This window comes from Taudactylus pleione, unplaced genomic scaffold, assembly GCF_031769625.1.
Source record: "Taudactylus pleione unplaced genomic scaffold, aTauple2 ptg000026l, whole genome shotgun sequence".
NCBI classification, from domain to species: domain Eukaryota; kingdom Metazoa; phylum Chordata; class Amphibia; order Anura; family Myobatrachidae; genus Taudactylus; species Taudactylus pleione.
In genome coordinates this window covers 5,342,565-5,364,091 of record NW_028284428.1, presented here as the reverse complement: position 1 = coordinate 5,364,091, position 21,527 = coordinate 5,342,565, and the positions used below count along the sequence as shown (strand labels likewise).

The 21,527-nt window shown below is 43.6% G+C and overlaps 1 protein-coding gene across 3 annotated transcripts in view; it reads left to right on the top strand.

Annotated features, from left to right (window-relative positions):
* The window catches only part of PTCHD1 (patched domain containing 1), a 289,736-nt gene that overhangs the window by 42,084 nt on the left and 226,125 nt on the right, over positions 1-21,527 (top strand). For 2 of the 3 annotated variants that reach the window (XM_088451593.1, XM_088451592.1), the window contains exon 2: positions 9,996-11,481. The exons of the other annotated variant lie outside the window; for it this stretch is intronic. In XM_088451593.1, the coding sequence (XP_088307719.1) occupies positions 11,053-11,481 (429 nt within the window). In that variant the 5' untranslated portion in view covers positions 9,996-11,052. The remainder of the gene's footprint in view (positions 1-9,995; positions 11,482-21,527) is intronic. 3 annotated transcript variants of the gene reach the window in all.

Here is a 21,527-nt window from a genome sequence, read left to right as displayed (position 1 = left end):
CAGCTGACATTCCGAAAGTATTCGGGTTAGGGATAGGCTGCGAAAAGGGGGGTATTAGGTTTAGGCTTTTTTAGGGTTAGGCTGCGGGAAAGGTGGGTTAGGGCGGAGTCTTATGGGTTAGGATACTTAATTATGTCGGAATGCTGCTGATGGTATTCTAACCGGCATCCCAACTGCCAGATCCTCTACCCAACCCGAACCTGCTGAAAAGCACAGTCATTAAGCAATATGATCACTGAATTCATGTGTAGGTGGCCAAATCAGTTGGCATGACAAAGGCCTGCAAATGCATGTAAAAATTAACGATCAGGAGCAAATGCTGCATTTACAAAGCATACACGATAATGAGCCAAGTCATTTGGTTAAATTATTTTCGGTCATCAATTTTCAAACTGCAACTGCTATAGACTGTGAAATGCCTTTTATTGCACCAGCACATATTCCCCAATTCCCAATATACATAACGGTTAACCACAAATAAGTACAGTACTTAAAAGTAAATGACAACATCAGAAACAGATGGCTTATAACACATAACAAATATGCCTGTCTATATTCAGATCAAAAGGGCCTACTGGAATTATTTCATGGATCCAAATAGCTTGTTTCTGTATTGCACAGTGGTGTCTATTGGCGGTCGCTCATTTGAAACTTTATGAAAATGTCGTACAAACTCCTTCCCTTGTGTACCAGAGATGCCCACTTTTAGCACACATGCACACTGTAATACTGATTGGGGGATCCTTAGATGCCACCATCGGTCGCACCGTTGAAAATTGCACTAGCTCTATGGCAGGTGCAGGTTCCCCAGAGAGAATGGCCTCCTATGTGTGCGTGTGGGAACACGGCTTCTTGCCTTGACATGCCAAGGTGCAGTTACCTTCATGAAAAGGTGAGCACATTACATATGGTCTGTTATGTCATCTGTAAAATACAGTGTACACTATATACATTTTTTTTTTATCGGTACCTATACAACACCCTACGAAACAAACGGTTGGAGAAGCACTAGAACTACCTATCCTTATATATTGACACGCCTGCGACACTCTCATAAAACACCCACTGAACTAACAGCTTAAGCTTATGTCACCTTTTCTTGGTGTCTATCAATCTTATGCACCGAAGATAGCTAATTGGTAGATTTACTAAGACGTGGTTTGTCTAAGCTGCCAATCATCAGCTGCTTTGACCAATAGTTTTTAAAATGGTAATAGGAATTCATGTTAAATCAGGCTTGTTTAGCATTCATTCTTATTGCCGTTTTAAAGCTATCAGTCAAAGCTGCCGATGATTAGTGACTTTAGTCGCTGTATTTAAAATGGCAATAGCAATAGATACAAAAAAAGACCAATTTTTTATTTATTACTGTAGTGGTTTTAAATATATATTTAAAAATATAGACCATAATCTCGCCTGGCTACTTACACAATAGGATAGAGCTCAATAATACCCCTTTCACCCACAGTGCAAAAACCCAGCCCAGTACCAGGGTCGGGGACTGAGGACCTCATTCAGAGTCGGTTGTTGCGGCCGCTCGGTCGTACGCCACCTATGTTCACTAAACTGCGCATGCATAAAATTCGCAATGCGCGTGCGCAAACTAGCTATTACGATCAGAAATTGCTCTCTGCTTGAACACAGCCAGGTCGTTAGTTTGAGTGACAGGATGAGGCGTTTGTGGGTGGTAACAGGGGAAGGTGCTTGTGAACGGGGGAGTGGAGATCCGAACGCAGGCGTGCCCAACTATGCAAACGGCGTTTTATGGGAGTGCATAATTAACTAAGTAGTGTCATGGCACATGTGACATGGGAGGTTTTTACACTGACTAGATCGTAGTGCTTAAGAGAGGGTATGGTCAACCTTAAGCTCTACGAGCAGCTCCGATGGTTCCCGATGGTCTCAATTAATCCTTATATGCCCGGAGATGACGTGTAATGCGAACGAGAAGGGGGCGTATTTTTAGACTTACGGCCGCATCCTCCCCTCGCTTGTCCAGCTAACGATCCCATCTTAACGACGCAACTTGCTAGCGCTTCATTTGCATATCCGGCCCCTTTTACCTTACGACCGTGCGGCCGCAACGACCGACTCTGAATGAGGTCCTGAGTCCTGGGAAATTCATGGGCTGATAAAAGTGTGTATTTCCCGGGTCAACGATCCGAAAGGGGTATAAGTTACATATCTTTATCTGCTGCAAGTGGAAAAAAAAAGAACACAAACCACCTGTACAGTATATTTATGGTTAAACAAATCAGATTACTATAGGCTGAGCAGTGACTAATGAGGAGAAACAGTATTATTCGGAGTCATTTCTGCTCAATCTCATAGTGTAAAGTGGTGGCAATACTGTAAATGAGCACAACTAATAACTAAAGCACCTTTTCTGACATAATGGAATCTGATGGGGATGGAATGTGTTAGCAAGCTGGTAACAGTATATGGATATACATAAACAAGCACCTGCTTCAAAAGTGAAAGTGCTTATACCAGCTAAAATCCTGCATTTGCTCCTAAACCAGAAGGCTATTGCTCAATCAATCATTTTAGTAGCTGCTCGTGAAAAAAAAAATAGAAATTCTGCTATTTATCTCTGGTCAGTAATACCGAAACAGAAAGTACTATAGTGGGAGCATGAAATAGGGAGGAGAAAAAATAGCCATCAGTATCATCCCTACACAATCCTGCAAAGCGCCTTAGTCAGACGCAGCAGTGGTTTCGGACACAGTGGACCGATGTCAGACACGGTGGAGTGTTTTTTTGTCTAAGCATGCATTACTATGGAGTTCATTCATACAAAGACGCGGTTGAGATATGGAGGCACAGTCTCTGAAATATATTGGGTGTTCATGGCCGGCGACTGTGAGATAAGGGTGGGTAGCTAAACAGACGCATGATGATGTTGGGTCTTATGAGAGCGTCAGAGGAGACCATACTCAATATGGCATGTGCATGTTTCCATTGTGTGACTTATCTAAGATGCACCAAGTGGTATTTCAGCATCTGCGGATGCTGACAGTGGGCGTCTCATTCCTTGCACATTCAGGCACCCGGATGTACACCAGGGATGGGCTTTGAAGTGGCATTAGCATAAAGTCGCAGATACGACAGCTGCAAAAGACACAAAGATGGCCGTGACTGCTTCCGACTCCGAATCAGGCCCAAATAATAATAATTAGCATCATGATCTGACATGATGAAATCTCATGTAGATTCTGGGTGTTTAAGATCTGTGCTTCTTAGCTGTATACTGTACATTAGAGATTAGCAAAAAAAAATTAAATATATGTTTAATTTAAATTTGGATGAAGAAAAGGTTTTGTCAACAAAGCATTCCCAGACTTATTACAAACATACCAACACACCAAACAGCATATTGGGGTGATAAATAATTATTTTTTGGGGGTGGTTATATAACAGAAAATTGGACAGCAGCTTCAGTAGGAGCATGTCCTGATGAAAATTTATTTGTACCCCTTTATGTTCCTAAAGGTCATCGGAATGTAGTAGCTTTTCATATTTTGATAGCCACTAGGGCTGCCATAGCACAAAATGTAGAATCCTCTGCCCTTCCCCATATCTCTGAAATGAATACAACAATACAATATAGATTTAAAATTGAAGTTCTAGGAACTAACTCTATTGTACTCTGGGCCTGATTCAGAGCCGGACGCTCTGAAAGAGCGTTTTCTCTGAATCAGGGCTTTTTTTGGGGGGGGGGCAGCCTTCTGGCCGCTCGCTTAGCTGTGGGTGACCACCTACAGCTATTGCGAGCGGCCAGGTGATGGTTGCGATGGTCTCAACCATCGCGACCATCGGGGCTTGCGATGAGACCCTTGTGGTAGGGTCTCGTTCCCGCAAGCCCCAGTGAGCTTTCGGCTCTATTAGAGCCGGAAGCTCACCCACTGACATCACTCGTGATGTCAATGGGGCCGCCCCCAAATGGAAGGCGTTCCTTCGGAAATGCCTCCATTTGGCCAGCCACCCCCCCTGCCCGCCTCCAATACGGGGCAAGCTGTCAATCAAAATCGACAGCTGCCCGCTTTGGTGCGAGACCCGTAGCGACGGAGCGCCCATCGCTAGCTGGGTCTCGCACATGCGCACGTCGAAACTGGCTCCAGCATGCGCATGCCCAGTGGCCAAACATCGACCCGCTCGTGAGCGCATAGCGCTTGCGAGCGGGTCTGAATCAGGCCCTCTGGCCTCTTCACCATTTTTTAAATGGTCTGCAGAGAAAGAGTATGCTACAGAGATGACGACACTTTGGTCTCCTAGTCTGGGAAGTATTACCATCCCTTGTCATTTAGGGGCCCATTTATCAAAGAGTTTTATCATACAAAACAAGTTTTAAAACTTATTGTGTATGATAAATGGTGCTCAAGCCAAACTGCTCCTAACTGTCATTTTTCAAACAGATGTGCCCTAACCACGAGTTTATTACACATTTTTGCTCCCACCTTCCTAAAAATACAAGCAGAAATGCCGGCAACTCTGGCACCTGAACGGAGCAACAATTGGATTGCTCTGTCGAGCGTCCTAAAAAAATTGCATCCTTTTAAACAATTGAATAGCCCCCTGTGTCTCCTCCCTACATTGTAACCCTCCTTTCCCCCTTTTTAATTTTTTCTCTGTAACTGATATGGTGCATACATGGTTGATAAAAAGGACGATATAAACGATAACGATATTGTCCTTTTTTTAACCCCTCCAACGACCAAACGATGCTCGGGCACAGATGGTTGATATCGATATTGACCATCACCCGTCCATGCAGGCCAACCTGGTTGATATCAACCAGGTTTGCCTGTTTACTATAGGGACCCGCGATCGTTGATTGAGGGTCGTTACATCATTTGGGGGTTGGTGCATGTTGCTAGATGTTCGATATCACACATGCAGGACGATCAGACAACGATATCTGATCATTGTTTGATCGTCCCATGTGTACGGGCCAATACAGTATATACTTTTATAAAATACTCTATTAAACCATCTATATCTCAGACAAACTTATTTACCAGTGTCCCCATTAATGTGTTTCTCCATCTCCTTTACTGAATGTATTGACAACAAATTGAATTGTTGTGGGTGAGTAAATTTATAAGATTTATATTTTTACAAAATCCCTAATATTTAATTAAAATGTCAAACAAAAAGTTTGTTGTATATTTATTACAGGTCAGACCAACCTGTAGCACTTCAGCTGTTGTGAAACTACAAGTCCCAGCATTCCCTCCCACTGATCAGGTGGTCAAGCATGCTGGGATTTGTAGTTGGAGAGCCACAGGTTTGCTAGGAATAATTCTACATCTAAGGCTTGATACACACATAAAGATTTTCTGTCCAACCATCCAAATAGTTGATTGGTTGGAATGAAAATCTGGTAACGTATGGGAGTAAATGATGATTAGCAATTTGCTCCTAAATGCCAGATGAAAATGGTCGTCAGACCAGTTTGTTAATTGTTTGATCTTAACAATTTGTTCAAACAACAGTTTGTCCATTTTCCGGCGTTTGGGAGCAAATTGCTGATTGTCATTTACTCCCATACATTACCAGATTTTCATTCCAACCAATCAACTAGTTGGATGGTTGGACAGAAAATCTTTACGTATGTATGCAGCTTTAGAAGGAATGTTATATACAATATCCTAACATTGTATTTAAATTATATTATAAGGGGAGTAAAAACTAAAAACAATTTACATGAATAAGTAACATTTCAGCTAATTCTCTCTCCCTCTCCCTCTCCCCTGAACTTAAGCCATATGAATTTTCTTTTTGTTCTGATAAGACCATGCACTTTACTATAACAACAGAAATCACTATGTCTAATGTTCTAAGAATTTGAATTTTTACAAAGCGGTGCAGATTTTCACCAAATTGTTATTTTGTCATCCATTTTAGTTTAAAAGATTGTGTGTTGTAAAAATAAGAACTCCTACCAAATGCTTAGTATTTTTATTATAACTTTTGAAGTTTTAAATTTAACCACATATGGCACATATGGCACATGCAAAACAATTGAATTGTGATTACACTCACACAAAGGATTAATTCGCAGATTGAGTGACAGTCCCCATTTAGGGGGAGGTAATGGGGGTGGTTAGAAAAACACAGGCATGTCGGGTCTTTTAAATGCAGTGTGCATAAATTAGCCACTGCATGCTTGCTCACTGCAGGAGAGCCCTTTGCGTGACTGGAGATACACTGTCAGACCCGCCAGAGCCGTGGTGGGCCCGGGTAACAGGGGGCGTGGTCTAATCGCAGGAGGCATGGCCACACCCCCTTTAAAAAAAAAAAAAAGATTTTCACCCCCTGAGCTCTGAGCCCCCTCAGCCCGGGCTCTCCGTCGCTCTGGGTCTCGCAACAAAGGGGGAATGCTGTCGATGTTGATTGACAACACGCCCCCTTTGGTGGGCGTGCCGGGAGCGTGGCTGCCAGACGGAGGCGTTCCCATGGGAACGCCTACCATCTGAAGCGGGCCCCACTGACATCACTAGTGATGTCAGTGGGAGTGATTTTGGCTCTGATAGAGCCAAAATCACTCCAGGGCTTGTGGCAGGGAGACCCTACCGCAGGGTCTCCGTCGCAAGCCCGATGGTCGCGATGGTCTTGACCATTGCGACCATCATCATGGACGCTCGCATAAGCTGTGGGTGGTCATCCACAGCTATGCGAGCTTCCAGGAGGACGCTCCATTTTCATGGAGGAGGGCCCTGATTCAGAGCGAGCGCTCTGGTCAGAGCGTTCGGCTCTGAATCAGGCCCACCGTGTGCTGAGTTGCTGTAAGGGAGGGGGGCTGCGTCGGACCTGGGCCCCTCAGGAAGCCCGGGTCTGGGTAATTTGTACCCGCTCCCCCCCCTCTCGGCGCCCCTGCACACTGTGTCTGTGGCATGTTAGAATTACTCAGTAGTCTGATGGCTGCCTGATCTGCATTCTATGTTTCTAATGTTTCTGGATTTGTGCGTGAGCAGTGGATGTGAAATGCTCTCAGTGGGCATCTCTAAGCACTGGACAGCAAGTTAATAATTTGCATATTTTCACAATTAGGATCTGTGAGAGATCGAAGTTGCAATTGCATTAGTGTACATCTTTGCTATAAGTCCAGAATGTCTATTATGAATAATAGCTCTGAGTGGTAGCTCCCCATGTAAACCAATGTCATTACTCATAGTTAAAATGTATCAGTATTACATAAAAACAATGAATACCTCTGGGCTAAGAAAATACACATTTGGAATAGTTACCTATAACTGAAATAAAATATTTAAATTTTTCATTGTATTACAAAATATTAGAAAACAGAACCATCTGCTTATAACAAGTTCACAAGTTCAGTATGTAATGTACCATACTTAGAAATTAAGAAAACTATTATTTGAGCATTCATACTGTAGGAGTCAGTGGTGTAACTTCATCCCAGGAGCCCGGAGGCAAGATAAATGTTGGGCCCCCCCCCAAAAAAAATTAAAATTAACCATCCCCCCAGCACCTATGCCAGCTCCAGCTGCCATCGCCCCCCTATGCAGTTCCCCTAGTAGTGGTCCCCTTATGCAGTGCCCACTTATGTAGTGCCCCCCAGTAATGGTCCCCCTATGCAGTACCTCCAGTAGTTGTGCCCCTATGCAGTGCCCCTGGTAGTAAGGGCCCCTGTAGTGCCCCCAGTTGTAATGCCCTTGTAGTGAACCCAGTAGTAATGCTCCCTGCAGTGCCCCAGTAGTAATGCCCCTTGAAGTGCCCCCAGTAGTAATCGCCCCTGTGGTGCCCCTAGTTGTAATGCTGATAATAGTGCCCCCAGTAGTAAGGCCCCTGTAGTGCCCCCAGTAGTAAGCCCCCTCTAATGCCCCCAGTAGTAAGCCCCCTGTAATTCCCCCAGTAGTAAGCCCCAGTAGTGCCCCCAGTAAAGCCCCCTGTAGTAAGCCCCAGTAGTGCCCCCTGTAGTATTGCCGCCAGTAAAGCCAGTAATGCCCCCTGTAGTGCCAGTAATGCCCCCTGTAGTAAGTCCCAGTAGTTCCCCCAGTAATGCTCCATGTAGTAAGCCCCAGTAGTGCCCCCTGTAGTAAGCCCCAGTAGTGCCATCTGTAGTAAGCCCCAGTAATGCCCTCTGTAGTAAGCACTACTACTACTACTACTGTAGTTTACACACAAAAAAAACCCAATATTTACCTTGAACTCCGCTCCAGTGCTGCTGCCGTCCGTCCCCGACACCCACTCCTCGGAACCATCGCTACATCCCAAATCATGAGAATAGCACAGACTCACTGAAAGCTGTCCATGGTGCTGAAATGAATGGACATAAAAATACTAATGCAATGCACATTCAGTCAGTAATGAAATATAAGCACGAATAGTTATTGTATGCTTATGCACTTTTTAATCCACATGGGAATATGAGTCACACTTTATATATCAGAGTAGCCAACAATAATGTTTGCAAGTTTATTCCACTATATACTGTAAGTCACATTGGTGACGTGAGCATTCCATAGCAATATAAAGGAGATGACAGAAGACAGCATGCCATTTTAAAATACTGATGATTTCCTGAGCATTCCTTTGCTGGAGTCACCATTAGAAGTCAGGAGTCATTAAGTCAGCCTCCTGAATTTCCCACATGACCTGTTATTACACATGCATCAGTGATTATATAACACGCCTGTTGATGCTTGAGCATTAAACAGACCATTGTTATAATTAGCAACACTTTGCTTGGCTGACGCTTTCAACATCTTGGCAGTATTATACAGAAACACAAGATGATGTTATTTACATATTTTCAGATAAATTAGAAGGAAACTAATGACCAGGTGAAATACAGTATGTTTGATATATTAACAACGAGTTGGCTCTGCAGTGGCTAGGATATCTCAGTGGCCACTTGTGCATTCTGTTCTGTTCATGTAAAATTCAGCTCCATCTGAAAAAAACAAAACAAAACTATTCATTGAGAGAAGATGCTCTTCACCTACATTCCCTGTGAGCAGGCTGCAGCTTCAGATTCAGCATTGAAGCCTGTTGCTAATCTCACTGCCTCACAGCAGGATTGAGGACAAAGAAAGCGCACCACAATTCCCAGATGTTCTGCAGACCAGAGACTAGTGCCGGTGATACAGACTGCAATTTCATTTACTAGTATGGTCAACATGTGTATTAAGCTAAGGATGATCTGATGCTGACAGCCTGACAGTAGTAGCTTATACTCAGGATATACTGTAGCACACTGATCTCTCCTAGAATTACTAATCAGATAATAAACATAGGGCAGTATATGCCTTTGGCAGTTTCCTTAATGTTAATTGCTCAACAATAGGGGATCTCTTTCACTGCAGGGTTATCGCACAAGAGGCAGCTAATGAAACAAATCCACCAGACAGACAGCTAACATGATAGTAACCACCCATAGCATGTCCGTTTGCATTTGTTTGCTATTTTCTATACATTAGCAGCTGTAAAGCACCATTCATTCTGGCATTTCTACGTTGTGAATCAGCAAGAGCCGTGGTGCACCAGCCAAGGAGGAGGATGTGAGTAAGGGGGCTCAAGGTGAGGGGGGAGGAGGGTGGATGCCAGTTCCCAAAGTATTTCCTGGTGATTTATTCCTCTCTCCTTTTATATATTTCTCTCTTAAAGGAGGGACAGCCCCTGTGGCAGTTGTATAAGGGAGGAGTGGCTGCAAAAGTGGGGAGAATAGGGATGCATGCTATAGATCATGCTGCAATAGAAGACAGCTTTCTTATGTATGAGGCTTCTGTCTTCTATTATTTTATATTTACTTAATCTGTTATTAGGGTGTATATCTATTAAAGCTTTATATTTACTTCTCTTAACCTGTGAGTTTCCAAGTTTAATAGAGTAGTCTTTGCATTTATACAGCTTGTTTGATGTTTGGGAATGTGGGGAGAGTGCATTTTTGTCTGTACCCCTGCATATCAGAACAACTGGTACGTTACCACTGCATTATTTTTTGTTTGTTTGTTTGTTTTTAATTGCAGATATTGACAGGGATATGGCTGCTGAATTGCAAAAAATGAAGATGCCAGTTGCCGCCGAGAACCGTAACTGGATATTGCAGCTGCATACAGAGAGATAGAGGTTCGAGCATAGCATAGACATTTCTGGCTGCTGGGATTTGTGCAGACCTCCAGTGATGTGCTGACTGTCTAACTCATCGCCTGAGACCAATGAAATATACAAAACTGTATCTATGCGATGATCATACTTCTATAACCATGGAATTCCCAAATTCCCGTCTGTGGTTGAGACCTCATCAAAGTAGTGCTAGAAATTTAGGACTGGGGGTGCAGGAAGAAGATAACTGCAACTTTTAAATTGATCAACTCAAAAAATCACGACAACCAGATCCAGCTGACTGCTATCTGCTGTGGCCATTTCATTGGAATTCTACCTCCTGCCAAAAGCAGCCATGGAACTCACCTAAAGTGGATTTCTACTTTCCATTGGTACATCTCTATAGTTCCCTCAACTGTCTTTCATATTTTTTTCTCTATTCATCATGGTCAAGTAAATGTCCGGGTTTGCCCATTGATATAAACCATGGTATATGCTGAGGCACTAAGGACTGGCTTCCTTTACAGCCTGAAAAATTTGAGACATCCTGTGCCCATTGTGGTCAATTAAAAGTCAGTTCTTTCTGAGAGAAATTACAGCAGTTGATGTGACTGTTGAAACACAACTTCCAAGACCATAGTGAGAGCCGCAGCCTTTTAGGACTCTGGATTTTAAAAACACAATTGCTTTGCTAGAACAAGCATTATGAAGTGACTGAGGCAAAGATATAAATGTAATGTTATATTTTAACAAAACTACAATACTTTGCAAAGTTATTAAGTCTTAGTGAAAAATTATTTTATTTTTACTTTCTCTTGTCCTGGACAGTTAATGATAATTAGTCAAGTTAATTCTATCACATACCAGTGAAGGATTGAAAAACAGTGTCATAAAATCAGATTTTTTTTTTCAATTCAGTTTATTTGTTTTATAATGTTTATCTTTTGACTTGGGAGCATCTCCGCATGTTAGTGATCCCTGATGGTCCTAGCCAGGCTCTGGGAGAGCCTCAGATCTCAGCCTGTGACTCTCCCCCTCCTTAGCTGCCTCTGCACTAGGATGTTGCGGAAGGTTCTGCACAGGGGGCTGAGAACGTGCTTTTCTAGACTTGGATTTTTTATTGCCAGCCATCCAGTGTTTTTTGTATCAGCCCCTGTGCTGATCTCAATCTTGCTGGGGGCCAGTTTTAGCAGGTATAAGGTTGAGGAGAACATTGAATATTTGCTGGCCCCTAAACACAGCCTAGCCAAGATAGAGAGAAACCTGGTGGATAGTCTATTCCCAGTCAATCGCTCCAAGCACTGTCTATACTCGGATCTTCAGACACCTGGAAGGTATGGCAGGGTGATCATAACATCATCAAGGAGAGCAAACATGTTGGACCAACATCATACAGATCTCATTCTGAAGGTAATTACACTGCTTCGCATCACTTTGCAAACCACCTGTTAGCACCCTGCTACTTAGCATATTAGTATCACTCTCCAGAGATAAAGCAGTACATTATTAAAAACAGCCTTTCATTTCCGAATACATCCCATACAGTATGAACCTGTCTTGCAACATGCTAGATTAATAGACATAGGCAAGTGTTGATTTAGTTACTGCTAACTACTTAATTATTCATAGTGTTATTTATACAAAACCTTTTTGGTACTTCTGTTAATAGGTAATATTACTAGTACTAGTCTTTCTAATGCCAAACCAATGCAGAAGGCTGGAAAAAAAACTAAATGGGGTTAATACAGTATCTAAATCTCAGACAAAATACTGCTTGCATACTGCTTATACAGTATTTTATTCCCTTACATAGTATGTGCTACTGAATGCAAGGCGTGCTTATTATGGCACCAGACAAGTGTTTTACTAACATGCAATACATTGTCCATTTTGTACTTTATTTGCCATCTTGGAGATTTTGCTCTGAGAATGAAGCAGGGAGTTAAATAAAAAGGATTTGTTGGTTTTAGTAGCTGATTAAAAAAAATGGGAGAAGTGTTGGGAGATTTGATGACTTGTGGGGTCTTTGCTGTGGGCATAACTCTCCCCAGCTTGTTGGATCCATGTTCACCTCCTTCACCAATGAGATAGGAAAACAAATCATTTGCACACCCTCAGACAACTCAGATATGCTGGGATAACCATCAATGGTACCATTAGTGGTTAATATTGGTGGTATGAAATCATCAACGGGGAACCATTGATGGTTTTTCGCCCACAGGATTAACAAAGAGGCGTGTGTAGCTGCAGCTCCAGGCCCCCCATGAAAACCGACTCACAAGATTCACTGCAGACAGAGTTGACAGGAAAAAATAACTTTTTCCTTGACACCATCAACAGCATTCCGAAGCCCATTCACTACTCCCCTGGGTCATTCAAAACCCTTTTTTATGCTGTCCAAAGCTCCACTTCCATGCCACTCAATGCTCCACCCCTGGTTAGAGCTCTCTCCACATCTGTGTAGCCCGAATCACCAGAAGCTCCACTCCTTGTGTCATCTGAAGCCCTGCCCATTCACCAACCACCTTTCCCTCAGAGATGGCAGTCATGCACAAAAATTATGAGAAATGTCAGCCCTGGAATGCAGAGGCTGAGCTGCTTAGCAAAGATGTGAAGGCACCTGTCACCTAATGTATAGTGTATATAATAGGTGTATGCATATAGGAAGCTGCAGCAGCGAGATCAATATAGGATGATGATGATCAATCATCATCAACCTTCAGTTGTGTCTGCCTCCTGCCTTGGCTCTGCATCAATACAGCGCAGCTGCAGGCTCAGTGTGCCTATGTTGATACACTGACAGTGGTCCACACAATACAGAGGGAGGAGGGAGTGAAGGATAGAGGAGGTATGCAGGAGGTGGGGCTGCCCTGTATTATAGATATAGATCTGCAAGCTTGCTTTATCCCATTCCAGGGGTCATAGTGTGTGACTATGATGTCCTTGTATTTTTTTGTGGTCATTGGAGTTCTCTATTACCCTATATGGCACTCATGTAAAGCTTTGTATATTTTATGGCAGACTCTTATGTTCTCTGTATTATATGATGTTTACTGAAATGCTTTTTGTTTTAAATGGCGGTCACTGTGATGCTCTCTGTATTATATGGTGGTCACTGATGCTCTCTGTATTATATGGCACTCACTGTGATGCTCTCTGTATTATATGATGGTCACTTAAATATTTTCTACATTATATGTCAATCACTGTAATGCTTTCTGTATTATATGGCAATCACTCTAATGCTTTCTGCATTATATTTTGGCCGCTGCAATGTTTTATGTATTATCAGGGGGTCACTACAATGCTCTCTGCATTGTATGGTGGTCACTGTGATTCTCTATTATATGGTCACTGCAATGCTCTCTATAGTATATTGTGGACACTAAGATGCTCACTATAATATATTGAGGTCACTGTGATGTTCTCTGCATTATCTGTTGATCACCGTAATGTTCTCTGTGGTACTGTGTGTGGTGGTCACTGTGATGTTCTCTGTATTATATGGCAGTCACTGTAATGGCCTCTGTATTATCAGTGATCGCACTGAGCTACAAAAAATGTGGGTCCCAGGGACCCGCCACCATAAAAAAATGGGGTCCTACCTGAACATTTCCAGGTCCCATCATAATTTATGCTTTGGAGCTCCCCATATGCCTCTCAGACATCCCCACATGCCACCACACTTCCTCACATACCCTAGAATGCCCATCTAATACCCCAAAGAGCATCAGTTTTGTACATAGAGGTCAGACAGGAGTACCCATTGACAATAATGGGGCCTGCAGTCTGTTGCGGTAGTTAGCCTTCTGCAGGAGATTTCTGTGAAATCTTCTGCATTAGACTGTTACATAGCAGTGATATACAAAATTATGCAGAAACTAGTATCTGCATAATTTTTTTGAAAACTGCGAATCAATAAATACATTTTAAAAATATACCAAAAAGATTTTCCCTGCTTCTAGTTGTGCACTCTTCTATCCTTTTATTCTGTGTGAGCTGCATGGGGGCAGCTGCACTCATGCTGCAAGCCCTTATGGCTCCTCGTCATCTTGATGTGTGGGAGGCGGAGTTGGGGAAAGGTGTAGGTGGCGGGAAGCAGGAGGTGGGAAGCCAGGGAACAGGAGTAGGAGGTGGGGAGCAGGGTACACGTGTAAGAGGTGGGAAACAGGGAACATGAGTAGGAGGTGGGGAGCCGGTGACAGGAGGATTCTGGGAGTCAGATTATATGTGGAGGGGAGCTAGGGACAGGAGAAGGGGCTGGGTGCCAGGTATTAGAGAGTGAGGGGAGCCATGTACAGAAGGAGGTGGAGGGAAGCTGGGGACAGGAGGAGTAGGCAGGGACAGGAGAAGGGTCTGGGTGCCAGGTATTAGATGTGGAGGAGAGCCATTTACAGGAGAAGGTGGAGGGAAATGGGGACAGGAGGGGTAGGCAGGGACAGGAGATGAGGCTGGGTGTCACTGGGTATTAGAGGTGGAGGGGTAGGCAGGACCAGGAGAAAGGGTTTATTCTATTTCCCCATCCTAAGTACCCAGGAAAAAGTGGGTGGGTGCCACAGGGTATTAAAGGGAGAGAGGAACCACTGACAGGACAAGGTGGAGGGGTAGGCATGGACAGAAGGGGCTGTGTGCCACTGGGTATTAGAGGAGGAGAGCAGTCACTGACAGGAGGAGGTAGAGTGGTAAGCAGGTGCAGGAGAAGGGGCTGGGTTCCACTGGGTATTAGAGGGAGAGAGGAACCACTGACAGGACAAGGTGGAGGGGTAGGCACGGACAGGAGAAGGGGCTGTGTGCCACTGGGTATTAGAGGAGGAGAGCAGCCACAGACAGGAGGAGGTGGAGGGGTAGGCAGGTGCAGGAGAAGGGGCTGGGTACCACTGAGTATTAAAGGGGAGATGAACCACTGAAAGGACGAGGTGGAGGGGAGCTGGATACAAGAGGTGTAAGCAGGGACAGGAGAAGTGCTGCAATCCACCGAGTATTAGAGTTGGAGGGGAGGCGGTGATTAATGCAGAAAGCTGGGGACTGCTGGGGCCAGGCGCGCTGTGGTACTCCCACATTCATGGCAGCTTCCCCCCCACCCGCTGCGGTACCCACTTTACACTTACCTGTCCCAGCGAGTACATCCACATGGTCTGGACTACGGCGCGTGCTGTATACAGGATGCCGGGAGCTGTCTTCATGCCGGGACCCGGTCCGCTCTGTATAATGGATGCCAGGAGGTGTCGTCAGCACTCTGTATGCCGGGGAAGTCCTCTCATGCTGGGCCACTCTGTGTACAGGATGCCGGGGGCTGGGATACTGTGTACAGGATGCCGGGAGCTGTCTTCATGCCGGAGGCTGAGCCACTCTGTGTACAGGATGCCGGTAGCTGTCGGCTGCACTCTGCATGTTGGGGAAGTCCTCTCATGGCATTCTGACTAAGCAGCTGCATCAAGCAAGTGGTGCGTGATGCCTGGCTCCACCTCCACTCAAGTAACCAAGAGCCAGGGACTTGGCTGCCAGTGGAGCGCATCCACCGGGGTCCAACTAATCAGAAAGTGAGTCCCTGGTCCTCATTTGTGGGTAAAATGCGTGCTACAGCACGTATTTGCAAACACTGATTATATGACAATCACTGTAGTGCCCTCTGTATTATATGGCAATCACTGTAATGCTCTCTGCATTATATGGTAGTTACTTCAATTCTCTCTGTATTATATGGTTGTCATTGCGATGGTCACTGTAATGCTCTCTGTATTATATTCCGGTCATTACAATGTTCTCTGTATTATCTGGTGGTCACTGTGATGCTCTCTGCATTGTATGGCAGTCACTGAGATGCTCTATGTATTATATGGCAGTCACTATAATAATCTTTGTATTAGATGGCGGGCACTGAAATTCTCTGTATTATATAGCAGTCACTGTAATATTCCCTGCATTACATGGAGGTCACTGATGCACTCTGCAGTATATGGCAGTCATTGCAATGCTTTCTGCATTACATGGCAGTCACTGATGCCTCTCTGCAGTATACAATATGGTGGTCACTGCAAAGCTCTATGATGGGTGAGGTAGTGTTGTACAAGCAGCAATACTTAGCCACTGAGTTTTGAGACAGTTGAGCTTGCATGCTCCATCGAGAATTGTAGGTACACCAGAGCCACAGAATAAATGAAGCAGGTGTTAGCACCTTAATATTACTAGAATAAAAATGATTTTTTTCCCTCACCCTAAATACACTTCAATCTTTACAATGTTGACAGCTGTATGCAAGCCAGCCAAGGGTGACTATTATCTACAAGATGAGGGGATACCAAGTTGTGTATTTCCTCCAGGAGACAGGATGCTTAGCTTCACTCCTGTATGTATGTATGTATGTATGTATGCATGTATGTGTGTATATATATATATATATATATATATATATATATAGACACACACAGTACAAATAAATATCCTCAACAGACCCCACATATTAGAAACAACATATGTTTATGTATGTACTATATGTGTAAAAATTATATACTTTATGCCAAAATGTGGGAGATCTGGGCATAGCGTAGGGAGTTATTAAACTGTAACATGTATCTGTAATTGGCAGTTAAGTACTGTCACTGTTGGTGCTGAGGGGCAGATTTATCATATCCCACATTTTGTGGAACATTCATTTAGGTCCAGGGTTTACACAGCATCTAATTGAATGCATTGCCCAATTCAATTAGCTGTTGGAACAATGCACACTAAACCCCAGAGGGTGGAAATCCATCCATTTTACACGGAATCTGTGGGTTAACACGTGTTAACCTATGGTTTACAGGATGGGGAAATGCTAAGTTAATGCATTTAATATATGATTATGTTGCCAAAATTTGCAATTTTGAAAATTAAAACTTTCACGTGGATTTAGGAAGAATCTCTTGCTGGACACGGGCTCCATCTGTGCCTATACTGCACATGCGCTGTCATTGGCCTGTGCATGTGTAATCAGGGGCAGAAGGAGGGATACTCTCCAAAATAAATTTTGTGGTACAGTACCCCATAGGCTACTATAGGCTCTACTTTCTAGAGCTTGGAAAATCCAACAGTATAGCAGTCCCCATGGAAACCTAAGGGAAATGGAGGGGCTACATCAGATATTGGAGATATTGACTGCAGTCCTTCCTTTCTAAATTTTAGGGATGCTTAATATTTCTGGGAAACACCCAAAAATGGGTGTTCATGGGATATTCCGCAAATATACTTTAATAAATATGCTGCTAAATGTGAACGGGGTGCTATGTTGTGTTTGAGGCAGTACAGAAAACGTTTGATATTTAGGATGTAGGTACTAAACATTTGATTATACAAGGTTTGAAAATTAAGGTACAAAGGAGTCTACTCATCATCACTTTATAAAAAGCAGGCGAAAATTTACATTTTCACATACTTTTGTATAAATTAAGCATCAGGGCCATTGATCAAGTTCAGAATAAGCATTTTTTTCAGAACCTGGTTGGGTTACGGTATGCCATCATGAGATGAGGTACAGCCCCCGATAATCTTCACAGGCTGCCGTTTACATGGCGGCCTGTGAAGATTTACATGGCAGCCACTGTAGCCAGCAGAGGGATCTATTCAGATCCCTACCTGCGGTACTCAACTTCTGGGAGTTGACAGCTCCGGGGCACCGCTGCTTGTTCCTCCTCCTGTCTAGATTCCATGGTGTCTCTCCAAAAATGGAGAGGAGACAGGTGAGAGGAAGCTGGGGGGAGAGAGGACAGAGCGGACATCGGGGAAAGGTGTCCGCTCTGTGGACACAGGAGGAGAAGAGATTACATAGAAGACACAGTGGGAGAGATCAGAGCAGGCACCAGGAAAAGGGTGGGAGGACAGAGCGGACACTGGGGAAAGGATGTAGGGGGACAGGACACAGCAGCAGTGGGAGGAGAGATTACAGAGGACACCAAGGACACCGGGGAGAGGGTGGGGAGAGGGGGGAGGCACAGCAGCACTAATGAGATGAATCAGGGGTTTTGAAAAGCAGCAGGGTTAGTGGGGGGCACAGATGTCAGCAACTGCAGGATGGGGAACGCAACTGAGGATGAGGGGTGGCACAGACACCGGCAACGGTGGGGAAATGCATAGGGACCTGGCAGGTGTAGCCTGCAGGCCCGCCGAGTGCCGGGAGGTGTGGCCACACCTCCTTCTGCGCACTGGCGAGTGGGGCGCTCTGAGCCCCGTCAGCCCGGCGCATAACGAGTGGGGGGGTGCGATCAGCTTGATCGCTCCCCCCACAGGCATAGGAGACTGCTGTGGCTGCTTCATAGCAGCCGCAAGCAGTCTCCCAGTGCAGCCCAGCATACAGCAGCGTGTATGCTGAGCTGCTGTAATGAAAGAGGGGGGGCGCAGTACCGACCCGGGCCCCCTCCAACAAGCCCGGGCCCGGGTAATTTGTACCCGCTCCCCCCCCTCTCAGTGCCCCTGGGTATAGGTGACACTTAGTTAATAAAGCATGATGAATATCTCCGAACAGTTTTGTAAACTCTCAGCGAGTTTAAGACACAATTATCACATGGTAATTATTTAATGATGATTAGACCCCAAAGGGTTGTTTTTTCTAAAGGCATACTTTCGCTTTGTTATAAACATAAAGTTACTGTAGCAGATAGCTCCAGTAATAATAATGATAATAGTAATTATAATAGTAATAATATACACAAAAATCCTAGTCAGTGACTTTTTCTACAAATGTGAAAGCTACTACTGCCAAGTGATAACACTGCTATCTTGTGAAGGCTTCCCACAGCCATTGCATGGGGAAGCCTATTTAACTAGTATTGTAGCATAACTTGCACCGACGCACTGCACTACAGTATCTCATGCAATAACAGTTTAAAACAGTTTTTTTTATAGATATATTTTTTTATTTGTAAAGACTTTTTTGAGATTTTGAAAAGTAGAACCAACTCACACATGCACATCTTCAAAGCAGTAAGTTAACCCTTACGGCTTTAGTTCAGTATTGCCATTGCAATATGCCAATAATCAGAGATCAATTTGTGATTTTTTTTATTTATCTATACTATTCCAGCACAACTTTCAGCTCCAGGGCCATGTGGACATTAATCTGACACTGTCTAAGGGCGTAACTTTCCCCAGCTTATTGGATCCATGTTCACCTCCTTCACCAATAAGATAAGAAAAAAATATTTTGTACATGCTCAGTCAACTCACATATGCTGAAAAACCCTACACTGACTTGGTGAACAAATGTACCTGCTTAGTGATCACTCTGATCTGACTACTGGCTCTTAATTCATTGGATTCTTACAGGATTTTATAAGTGATTGTGATACTCCTATGCATAAAATAATGAGCTGCTGACATATACTTTCCAATGGGCATACTACTGTAATATTAAGAGTTCCCTAGTCTTTATGTAGCTTGTGGTTTAATAAGTTTGGCATTTAAAGAGCAAAGTCAAAACTTGCAGATAATGGCTGCTAAAGACTTAATCCCCCATTTTGTTTTGACATCCGATCTACTTTTTACTATGTTCAAACAGGATTCATCTGAAATGTTGACCCATGTTTTCATGCAATTTTTCTCTAAAAATATAGATATTTGCCTTGCTTACACATGTATAATACTTGGTGTTTGCTGTAATTTTTGAGCATTTATTTTGTATCTGGCAAAGAAACACAAAATCATGAATTAAACTGTACTGCGGCAATTTACAACATAAATAGGATCCCGAAACAATTGCAAAATTTGGTAAGAAGTTCGTTTTTTTTCTGATAAATATATTAGAAATGTTGGTATTTTTTTAAGTTGTTTAAAGTGCTTTAGAATGTCCTCTTTTGGTTTATTATTTATACTTATGCAGCTATTGATTCAGTGCTGATCTCCATGCCACAGCCTGCCTGTTAATGCATGTTACCCATCTGTAGACTTATTTTATCCAGCTGTTCTATCCCTAATGTTCTGTAATATGCTATATTTTATAATCCATTCTAGTGCTACTCTAGGTATTTCACTATAATAATGTAATATTATAATTTTAGGTACCACTATGATGAAAAACTCCACAGTGCAATACAGTGTATGTGACAGACAGGAGAGCTTCATGGAAAATTGGTCTATATCCCATAAAAACTGTGGCCATGCAGAGATAGCCATGTGGCCATGAGAGCAAGTAGATTAATGCTGTAAATACTCTGTACTTCTCTTGATCAGTGCTGGACACACTTGCCTACTTTTGAAAAAGCATTTCAGGGAGATTGTGAAGGCAGCACCTATGAGCGGTGTGCCATAAAACTAACTTAAAGAACCCCAAAGCAGTTAGTAAGATCTACTTGTTGATGAAAACAAACTGATACTTTTCAGAAAATGCATGCAGTCATAGGGATCATTATGCCTTATAACCAATGCAGGGAAATTATACTAATGATAACTTTTGAATGTGTATAGCTCTTGAGGGAGTTAGAGAGATTGCTACTATTTCAGGGAGTCTCCCTGATAATCAGGGTGGGTTGGCAAGTATGGTGCTGGATGATTAGCTACATAAATATAAATATTAAAGGATTTACCATCATAGAGGCTTAATAGTAGGTGAGGCCACGAATAACAAATAAAACATTACTATCATGAATCCTAGTGTGCCATTCCCTCCTTCATATTGATGTGCTGGTACAGTTTTACCAGAATGCAGTATGTTGCACTTTCCAAGCACATTTATCCATTTCCAAGTCCAGAGGAATGTTTCCAAACCAGATGAAAGTAAACCTGACCAGGGCCGGATTAATAATGGGGCAGATGGAGCTACGGCTCCAGGCCCACCATCAGAATAGGCCCACAGATGCAGCTGCTAAGTATGCTGCTGTATTTGGGAATCTATTTTTCCTTAAGCCTGTGCTGGAAGTGGCCATCCGAGGCCACGCCCCCCGCCCATGCACACACCTCCGCACCCCTCTGCACGCAGCTCAAAAGCATAAACGTGCTTCACTATAGCCCTCCCAGTAACAGTAACGCAATGTCAGTAGTGACTCGGCGGTGATTCCGCCGCCGCCCACGTGACTACTTGATGTCACATAGGTGCTACCGGCACCACCGCACCCTAAACAAGCAGCCCGCATGGCCTCAGCTATGTCCACCAAGATAGGGCAGGCCCAGCAGCACAACAGCTCCACATGAAGGTGGCCTGGCAGCAGCAGAGCCAAGGTGAGGTACTTGTATAGTAATATACCTTTTATACATGGTGAAGGGTGGTCAAAGATAGTTCTGAAAGTTTAAGAATTATATATATTTTACATTTATAATATGTACACATATTTCTTATATATATTGTGATAGGATCACTGGTAAAGGGGTCTGTGGCAGGGACTTTTGTCCCAGATTCCTGTCCTATGTGTTTTAAATCCCCAGGAGAAAGTCTGCAGTGTAGCAGGCTTGAGTCTCGGCTTTTTGAAAAGCCGGTTTGGGTCCTGGGAGTT